At 36.8% G+C, this 10,777-nt stretch overlaps 1 protein-coding gene across 1 annotated transcript; it reads left to right on the top strand.

Annotated features, from left to right (window-relative positions):
* The first annotated feature begins 4,054 nt into the window (after positions 1 to 4,054).
* Positions 4,055 to 4,363, top strand: LOC112183794 (precursor of CEP7). The gene has a single exon (XM_024322129.1). It carries the CDS (start codon positions 4,055 to 4,057, stop codon positions 4,361 to 4,363), a length of 309 nt encoding a protein of 102 aa, XP_024177897.1.
* The last annotated feature ends 6,414 nt before the right edge of the window (positions 4,364 to 10,777 follow it).

Below are 10,777 nucleotides of genomic sequence, written 5' to 3'. Positions count from 1 at the left end.
GTTCCTAGCTAGGGTTTCCCATTTCAATTGTTTTTTTCTTTTTGGGAGTCCGTACAGGTTATTCACTCTATAAATAACCCAGAAGTGAGGGATTCTAAGTATCTTCATTCCTTACAAGTTTCTCTCTTTCCCTTCTCTAAGAGCTAGCTAGCTTGAATTCATTAGAGCATACATACTAGCTCGGCCTTCTAGTCTACTATCTTCTATATATCACTATGGCCAATGTTACCTATACTTGCTTATTTTTCCTACTAGTTATTTTCTCTCATGAACTCATTTCATGTACTGAAGGAAGGAATTTGAAACTAACTAGTAAGAAGTATAAGCGTGGGAAGTGTTTGAGTCCAGATATTGATGCAAAATCGATTGCAGGAAATCAGGGTACTGGAGATTCAAACAGTAGTGATCAAATTCAGAGCCCACCAGCTGTACCACTACCAGCAAGCCCTGGTCATGTAGAAGCTTTTCGACCCACAACCCCTGGCCATAGTCCTGGAGTTGGCCATTCCATTCACAACTAATTGGAAATCATCTTCATCATATCTGTAATAGCTACTGTGTGTGTACTATGTACTATATTATTATCATTAGGGTTTTTATTTTCAGCAGACTAAAAAAGAAAAAAAAAACGGTATTGTATTTATATTCACTGTGGTTGTTTAATTATTAGCTAAGATCAAAGTGGCTTGTATATGTATTTATTGTCACATTTATCCTAAATTAAGAATCTTCCTGGTTCCTATAGTATTAAGCTGTCGTTGTTTCTTATGAAAGGTAGGAAAATTCGAAATTTAGAACTCTCTCTCTCTCTCTCTCTCTCGTGTGTGTGTACAGTATATAGTTACATTGGGCGACTGCATGGGAATGGAAATAAGAAAAAAGAAAGTTTAGCTGGAGTTTTGCAGCAGAGAAAAACTTATATCACTTAATAATATGTGCATATCATTAATATGAATTTATTTTCTCATATTAAACAACTGCATGGGATTCCTAAACCACCATTCTTGAGCATATATGCATGGTGAGAAACAGAAGACGTAGAATAACTGTGAACTTGTGTGACTTTAAAGAAATGCTTCAATGCTACACACATGTTAAGTCCCAATGGCCATATCAAAGGGGGCACAACCCTGTATCATATTGACCTGTCTTTCAATTTGTAAGGTTTTTACCCAGAAGACCTCCATTCCGTTAACACTGAACCACCTACATTTAGATTATATGGAACTCCTTAGTCTTCAGCATATTTTTTATTCTTAACCAAAATCTAATCTTTGGGTGAACAAACATTCAAAAGAATATCTCTAGAGCGAGAGAGACATCAGTGCATTCAGTGACCGAAGGAACTAAGAGTACTTAGAGGATATAGCATCAATTGATTGTCAGAATTCAGGTACATTAATTAGTGAACAAATATTCATATATGCCTCCATTGATGTCAAATTCCCTCTCTATAAAGTTTTTATAAAAACGGAGACATCATAGCATCGGCGTAAACAAGAATAGATAGACCAATAAATTAAGGGAGAGATTTTTTTTTTCTCTCTAACACTCCAATTTATTAAGCCAAAAAAAAAAATGGGAATGACAATGGAGGGGGACCTAACCAAAACCTCTAAAATAAACAAGCAAAACAAACAAATTAACAAAATCTAAACTGTGGAAAACTCAAAATATCACTCTCATAGAACGACAAGAGAAATGGAAGAGGCATATCCCACCATACTTGCTCCGACAAAGATGTTCCATGATTAGCTAGAGCATCTGCTACCTTATTCCCTTCTCTAAATATGTGTGAAGATTTGAAGTTCATTCGTGAGATCCTATATAAGCAATTTAACCAACGTACTCGAAGTTGCCAATGCACAAGAGGAGGAGAGTGAATATAATCCGATACAGTAGATGAATCTACCTCTAGCCATACATGTTTCCAATCACGAAGCCAAGCAATCTCAAGAGAAATATAATTTTGAAATCTCTAAAAAAAATTAAACAAAAGGAAATTAAACAATGAGTTAATATACTCAGTTAAATACAAAACTCAAATCATTTTAACTATGTAGACTGTTACAATTGAAATTTTTCACAATCACCACAAAATTAAAATCGACTTCAAGATCTCATGTACGTAACTCAAACTCTCGTAGAGATTGATCATAAGAGAATGAGGAACATCCTAAGCTCCTAGCTTACCTCTTGCATGTCTTAAGCTTGCGGTCCTTAAATCTAAACCCTATAACTCAGAGTCTAGCTCAGACATTGTCCAACAAAAGGGATATAAATAAACATATATGTATATTCGTCCATGAGCTGAGGAAAGTCACTTCAACAACCACAGGAAAAAACATCCATCAACTTACCCGAAAACATGCATTATGTAAAGAAGTCACCAAATATTTAACTCTTATAAGCCTGGGAGGTCCAATGAAACCGGGTTATTACTAATTAATTTATTCTTGTAATGTAATTCCCAGAGGCCTTTTGCTTCTTTTCCAACATTCTTGCCACTAACTGCAAGTCGGCAGGGAAATCTTTCTAGGTTTGGTATCTTAATTTTTAATGATCATCATATTATAAACTCGCAGTCTAGCTCGCACAAGGGGCTGGAGCTCTAAAGTTTCATGGAGGTTGCTTTTCATTCGAAAGTTAGGTTTGTCCGTCCCTTCAACTTAAAATAAATACATGTCTTTTGCAAAATTTTTTGCTTGAATCCCGATCATTACATATATATATATATATATATATATATATATATATACACACACACAAAAGCTATATATATATATATATATATTATATATACACACAAATGCTAGATTGCCGGTGATCGAATTTTTTTTTTGAAATAAATAGATCACTAATCTCACAGGCTATACAGCAACTGTCCAAATAGCTAACTAAACGACATTAATATTGTTAGGGCTATTTTCTCAAAAAAAAAAATATTGTTAGGGCTACGGAGCTAAGTGGAATAGTTAGTGGGAAGGTGCATGTACAGTGGGAATTAGTACAACCTTACATTTTTAAAACTCCTAATGCAGCTAGCCCTAGCTCTTGAGGGATTTGAAAGGTAAAAGGTACACCCAACTTGTAAAGATCTCATGATAGACTGATAGTGGCTTATAGCTCGAGTCTTTTTTTTTTTTTTTTAATCAAATAAACAATTTATATACAACAACTAGTCTATTATGTGTCGAACTCACGACCTCTCACTCATAAATGAGAGACTTATGCCACTAGACCAAATGGTACTGGGCTTATAAATCTAGTGTTAATGAGCATTTTTCTCACTATTTGTTCAAAGTTAAAGTTCGAATCTCTTTTTTCCTTTCATTTATATCTTATGACGAAAAATAAATAAAGTTAGGGATGTTCACTCATTCTTAATTGAGGTTGATTTTAGATGAAAGATAGTTCAAAATTTACCACGTTATTACTTGGAATTTGCAATTGTTAGTTCTAAATAATATTGTGTTAATTGATTTTATTTTTTTTATCAAAGTGTTAATAGATTTTAATTTTTATATTTTTTAGGTTGAATTCTCTAACTTTAGTTAACATAAATATTTTTAAAAGTACATCATTTAACAAAAGCAAAAAAAAAGAAAGTGAAACCTTGCTTAGTTGCATGCTGCTGCATGGGCCATGGGGGCAAGCAGAATATAGACAACTAGCATGTAGCGGTGGTGCAATTTTTCTAATGGGAGGTTGGGCATAAACAGTAAATATAAACCATCAATTGCAGTACTACTTTTTCTTCGGTTCTGCTTTACTTTTGGTGGATTTTATATCTCATCGATCCAACACTATGGAATTGGAATCTTCCCGCTCCATTGGACCTCGCACATGTCTTGGCCGGTCTGCAAATAAACCTTTGGATACCACACTTGGACAGGCGATTGGTGCCGCTACTCTCACTCCCATATATATACCACAGTAGAGTTATAAGTTTCAACACACCAGTTCAGAACCTTCAAGTACCCATCAGAAAGAAACTTAATTACGTTCTCTCCCTGTCTCTGTATTTCTGATATCTCTAAGCTTTCATTAAGATATGGCCAAGCAGATTAGCTTGTTCACCACAACTACTATTTGTACTTTGCTCATCGTTTTGATATGTTGCCACGAAATCGCGCAAGTCGATGGAAGGCATTTGAAGTCTGGGCACTGCAAGAAATGCTCGAGGCTGCATCGTGAGATCAACACTATGAGTGCATCAAAGGTTGGTGACCACAATCATAGTGCTGGTTTGGTCCGAGCAGCTGAAACAAAGACGAGCAATAAGGTAGAACATGTTACTGATGATTTTCGCCCTACTGCTCCGGGTCACAGCCCTGGTGTTGGTCACTCCATCAACAATTGATTTATATTTATTCTAGTTCATTTGTTATTTGAATCGGATATGTTGCAACTTGTATTTACTCCTGCAGTTAATGTATATAAAATCTCTCTTTCTCTCCCTCCCCAACTCTTCTCCTCTATCCGAGCTCTATGACAAACCAACCAAACAACAGCTAGAACTTTTTCAATTACTATATACTTGAATTTGTAATATCAACACTGAATACAGACAGAACAAGAAGACTCCAATCTATGATGGGCCTGTGTCCCATTTTGCGATTAATGGAGAGGCAAAGAATGTGTATAGAATATGTAAGGCAAGACGCCTCTAGTTGTGAGACGATTAACAACGTACTTCATCAATTCAAACATAAATTTTCTTCAAATCAGAATTTTATTATCATGTTAGACAATTGTAATAGTCATTGATGTGAGTAAATATAAAACATGAAGTTCAACGGCATCACTTTAAAAAGTTAATTTAATTTTTTTCTTTTTCACTAAAATCCGAACGTAGGTCTGAACAAATTAAAGAGGGTTTTGCTTGGTCCCATGTTCTCGTTAAGTTAGTTTAAGCTCTCCAGCCAAACCTGAGCTTGACCCAACTTTTTAGCCTTTCTCTTGGATTCTAAGGTTAAGACGAAATTGACCAAAAACAAAATCCAAGGGACAGAGATATGCACGAGAGATTGGTCCCAGAGGCTGGGATTAAACAGTCTATTGGTAGGCTTCCCAAATGATTGGTTTTGATTACTATTTTAGGGTTTGGCTTCACTTAGAGACAGTGACTGGTGGGTTCTATTACAAAATTTGCAAGTTGAAGCATGCGCTGTGTACGGCATTTTTGATTCGGTTAGTCTCTAAAGAAATGCTTGTTTATTGTTAATTTGTACTTAATAGCTACTTAATTAATTAACAAGTTCCTTTTTTCCTTTTGAACTAAAAAACTCATCTCAGTTTATTTGATCACTTTCTGAGATTCCTAGGTTAGAATATTGTTACTCTTTGCACCTTTCTAGCTTGCTTTAATACACAATTAAATATCTATATATGACCCTTAAGATCTTTGGGATGGCGACTATAAGGGCCGGACATGAAATCGATGAGGTTAATGAATCCCGCATCTCAATCTCATTCATTTTGACGGGCCTAGAATTTTTTTTCTTTTGGTTATTTTACAAGATGGACAAGTAAAGGGGGTTTTCTACAGTACTTGGATGTTTTACCATACACTCATTTATATCTAATTGAACCAAAATTACAGTTTAGTTAAACTAAATTTACAACATTGACAACAAAGTTATCACATTTGTTTTATACATTTACATATAATTGAACAAAGTTACCACATCGACAACAATTTGTTCATAAACTTGTAAAAATATCATAGGTGGAGTATAGTAGAATTTCCCATAAGTAAAACATGCGAGAAACAGAAAACTAATGTAAAGTAACTTCAGCACTGTAAGTATTTTGGGATATTTCCATTCACACAGAGTCTCCCAAGAACATTAGGAGTTCAGAGATTTGGAGAATATTTCTCTCCTACTTTCCCGGTGATCTAAGGAGACTGAAGGATGGGATCACAAACCTGAAATCAAGCTCACTGATCTTAAGATAAAGGTAGATTGCATTGTCATGCAAATCTGCATGCATTATGGATCTAAATTGTTGAGTGATTACTTGAGTTGATTTGGAAATCTTATCTGCATTAAATTGTTTTCAAAAGACTCATATCAGATAAAGATTGTGATTGCATATAGTTAGGAAGGATTGATTGCATATCGAAATCAGTTTTAAAACCCTCCCTTGTTTATTTTATTCTGTGATCAAAAGAGATTTGATTGAGGGGGAGTCTTGCATCTCTATAAAAGGTTTCCAAACTGCATTCAGAGAGTTAGAATTTTGAGATTGAAGTGTGGTTTATGTGTTGCATGGTCTTCACAAACAATTTTATGAAAAACTCTCTTTGATATATTGTCATTTGGTTTACTTGCTCACTACATTCATCTTTTCCATAATACTTGAGATCAGTGAGATGTTGATTCAAAAAGAAGAACTGACATTCAAGTCTTGATTAGAACAACAGACTAGTTTATTCTTGTGTAGAATAGGTTGTTCAAGTTGTAAACAAGTTAGCTATATTGCTTGTAAAGTGGTTGTATTGAATACCACAACTTATGATTTGTAAAAACTTGATTTCATAGTGAATTGCTTCTTTGTGTAGGCTACATAAATAGCCTTGCAGTGATGTTTCCTCAGTGGTGACGTTTATATTGCATTAACAAATTCTTGTGTTATTTGTTTTGATTATTTTCCTTGTTTCATCAAGTGTTTTCAAGCACCAAACTGCACAGTTAGCTAGCAGCTCTTGTCTCTCTAAAACGGTTTTGGCATGGGTGGGAATGATTGTGATATCTTATTTTGCTCCATTAGTCTTAAGGAGATCGTTCTAGGCCTCAATGTAATCTCTTTTATATAAGCTCTCTAATATAAACCCTAATTGCTTACTCCGCAACTTAAAATAATGTTATTCTTAAACTCTAAAAGAAAGTCAATTTGGCCACAAACAAAGTGTAGATATATAGAGAGAATATAATCTAAATTGAGGATTCATATTATCCTATAGATGAGACTATGAAGGTTTAGATACATAAACAACTTTAAAAAATTGCAGATCTAGATGATATATGCTCCTGTGAAGGCGTAGCTAACTGTGGAGTTAGCACTATCATTCAATATGCATTAGACTCATAATGTATTTGCAGAATTATATAGATTATCTTTTATGTCCATATATATTTAGTCCCACAAGCTAATTTTTCAAGCATATCTCGGAACTAAGTTGGGGAATCTGCTAGTGGTTGTTGACAGTTATAGTGGAACTAAATGTATTAACTGGTCCCGATTGGATTAGTGAATGAAAGCATGAGTCCCTCATATTTTTCGATGATATTAAGCTAGGAAATCTTAGCTAACCTTATCGAATATCTAAGTTGATAACACTACTTATTGTGCTACTTAAGATTAGTTTTCGATGTAATCAGGAGCTTTTTTGTGTCGAGTTCTGTACTTTCTGCTTACATGAATTTGTTTTGATCATCATGATTCTGTGACCAGCCTCAACGAGTGTTACGGGCCAAGGAAATTGGGCTCTTGTTGAAAGGGAAAATGGAGTAGACAAAAGATCTAGCCCGTTAGCTAAGCAAACGATTTTGACCCAAAAAGAAACTATTTTGCTTCATGGGCAATTTTTAACTTAATTTTCGTGCTACTCATGATTTGGAGAACGGGAAGGATGATTCTGAGAGGGAAGTGAAATCCAAACTCCCTAATTTATAATTCACACTCCCTATTTTCTTTGTTGGTCAAACTTCTCATAAAAAAATAAAATTTAAGTTATTAGAGACAAAATTTAAGTTACCAAATAAGAAAAAAAGAAGTGTAGATTGTAAAATATGAAGTGTGGATTTTACGATCCCCTTCTGATATTGGAGGTGAAGCACTTGGTTGTATGTAAGTGTCATTATTTTAAATTCTAGGTAAATTTAGGGTGATGAAATTCACACTTCCTATTTTACAATCCGCACTTAGTATCTTAAATTTTATCTTTTTGTAGAGATAAAATAAAGGGAGTGAAATCTACACTCTCCATTTTACAATCCAAACTCTTTCTTTCCTTTTTTAGTTACTTAAATCTTGTCCTCAATAACTTAAATTTTGTCTAGAGAGAGAAACCAGTTCCCCTACCCCTCCACTCTTGCCCAGATCTTGATCCCTCTGGATCTAAGTCGAAGGCTTGAGGGTTGGGGGCGGCCTCCTCGTTCAAGCTTTGTCCATTTTCCTTGTTTCTTTACTTGTTGGGGAGTGGGTCTTCCCGGAATAAGCTCAATCGGAGTGGAGTTTTTGTGGTGATGGGTTCGATGTCCAATTCGTTTGCAGGAGAGATAGGGTGGAGGCGGCGGTTTGTTGGCCAGTGGGCAGGGATGGTGTTGCTGCGGCGTCTTCTTGGGGCGGATTTGAGTTCGGCGGCGCGGGCAGTGGTTGGTGGTTGGATCCATCCGGATCTCGTCGCAAATCCGGTGGGGATCGGGTGGATCTCTGTGTTGGATAGAGCAGCAGGCGACGACGGGAGTTCCAGATCTAGCGGCAGCGGCAGCTGTGCGACCGAGGGAGAGGTTCGACAACGATGGCGGCGCGGTGAATTTGAGGGTGAGGTGGTGGCGGCGGGGATTTCTGTGCAAACGGCGTTTTGGGCTGGGTCCAAGGCCTCAAACCTCCTGGCCTTTCTCCGATTTTATTGCTTGTTTGGTTGTTTTTTTTTTTTTCCTGTTGTTGCTTTGTCAGAAATAAGCTCCAACCGTGTTCTGGTTTGAGGTAGTGGCCTGTGTGACAGTCTTTTGCACCTTGTGTGCCTGTTTTGCTCTAGGGGCGGCGAGTTCCTTGCACTTGCAAATGGTCGCTGCCTCCTAGTAGCAGTGTGAAACTAAGTGTCACTGGATGTTATTTCCAATGGCATCATGATGGGAAAGCTGTGCGTATGGTAGTTATGCTTTGCTGTAATCGTGTTGCAGACCAAGTTATCTTTCCATTGTGTCACCACTGCGTTAATGCAGCTAAAGCAAATAGAGTCGCCAGTAGAGCGCTCTTTGCTAGTTGGTGCTTTGTTGAGTACAAGCGTTTAGTAGAGACTCAAGATAGTATTTCAGGATGTTCTCTAGCTACTTATTGTAATCAGGGGTTTAGGCTCAATGTCTCCCCCTTGTATTCGATCAAGGCTTGAGAGCTGCCGCATCGCCCTTTTTCTCAAAAAAAAAAAAAAAAAACTTAAATTTTGTCTTTTTATAAGAATTTCAATAAAAAAAAATGAAAGAATGAGTGTAGATTAAAATGGGGAGTGTGGATTTCATTCTTCTAAAATAAAAGATGAAAGAATGAGTGTGGATTGTAAATTTTAGAGTCTGATTTTCATTCTCCTGAATTTTTTTTTTTTAAGGGGTAAAGTGGATTTCATTAACACATGCCAAGATGACCAATACATATCCTTCTGCTGTCTTCAGCTAGACAAATCAAGAAGTTGTAGTAAACTACTGTGATACATAGAAACAGACCACCTATATTCAAACTAATCGCTCACTTAATTCAGTGAGCCTATAAATTATGGATGAAATGGTACATAGGATATAGGCCCCTACTACACTCAACCTAGATCTTTTCTTTGCCCTTCAAAGTAGGGCTAGGAGGCTTGCCTGAGTACAGAACAGTCAAAACCTCTTCAGCAGAGACCTTCTTCGACTTGGGATTCTTGTTTTTAAAACCCAATGGTCTGCCCTTCTTCTACTTTGCCACCGGCAACTCAATTGCAGACCTTGGTTGCATGACTTCAGAGGGCACCAACATTCCACCTGGAGTCTCAACAAGACCCAAGGATTTGGCACTGAACTTAGTAGGAAACTCAGGCAGTTTTACCTTCTTTGCAAGAACAATCGAGCTAGATTTTCCTTCCAACGGGTCAGACATTAAGAATTTAAGCTTTTTTGGTGAAGGAAAAGATCTCACCCGCTTGGAGCATGGATCAGTTTCGACTGGAACAAGAGTTAAAGCATTATCCTCACGGGCCTGCTTAGTGTCTACACTTCGAATGACTACTAGGCGGCACGACTTGCTTGAATCAGGGCCACCAAATAGGGTTCGTCCCACAGGAGGTAGGATAGGCGTAGTAATGCCTTGAAAATGGAAGGTTCCATCCTTGAACTGATTGGGATTCAACCCCATAAAAGATCCAGTGAGGTCAAGCTTTCGGGTCACTGTTGTTGAGTAGATGGTGCTGCCAAATTTTGGTGCGAGTGGGGCCCACGCACTGCCACTGTTGGTGGCGCGTGGAAGCGTGTAGGGCAGTGTTTTAATTTCAGTTTTTAGCCCATTAAATTGTAGAAATGTTGTAGAGGTTGTATGTGAAGTTTAGTGAATTTTGGAGGAGTTTGGAATTGTTTGTGATTTTCCGAAGTTCGGGATTTTGAGATTGAATTATGGGAAATCCGACCGTCGGATTTGCCTCATTTTCGTTGTGGAATATGTTAATTGGGGAATTGGTGTTGTGAGAGAGATTTGGGTTGAATTTGTGAAGTAATGAAGATATGGATTTTCGGGTTTCGTTTAGGTTTGTATTTATTTTATCGAATTGCCGTTTACGGAAATATAATTGTGTACAGGACGATGTCGCGAGCTATGGTTAAATGAAGGAACTCGTTTGCGGGGTCGCCCAATGGTACAGTGAGTGGACTTTTGTTTTAAATAATGATGCATGCATTTATTTTGAAACTATTGATTTATTTAATTATCGTTTTATTTATCGAGCATAATATTTTGCCTTGGATTATAATTTTGACATTGTTTTTCCATATAAATTTTGGATACGAACTTATTATGCTCAGAT

Source organism: Rosa chinensis, chromosome 2, assembly GCF_002994745.2.
Source record: "Rosa chinensis cultivar Old Blush chromosome 2, RchiOBHm-V2, whole genome shotgun sequence".
NCBI lineage: Eukaryota > Viridiplantae > Streptophyta > Magnoliopsida > Rosales > Rosaceae > Rosa > Rosa chinensis.
This window is presented reverse-complemented; position numbering and strand designations above follow the sequence as displayed.

Coding starts and splice junctions, on each gene's coding strand:
- LOC112183794 (XM_024322129.1), top strand. CDS start 4,055: ATGGCCAAGCAGATTAGCTTGTTCACCACAACTACTATTTGTACTTTG.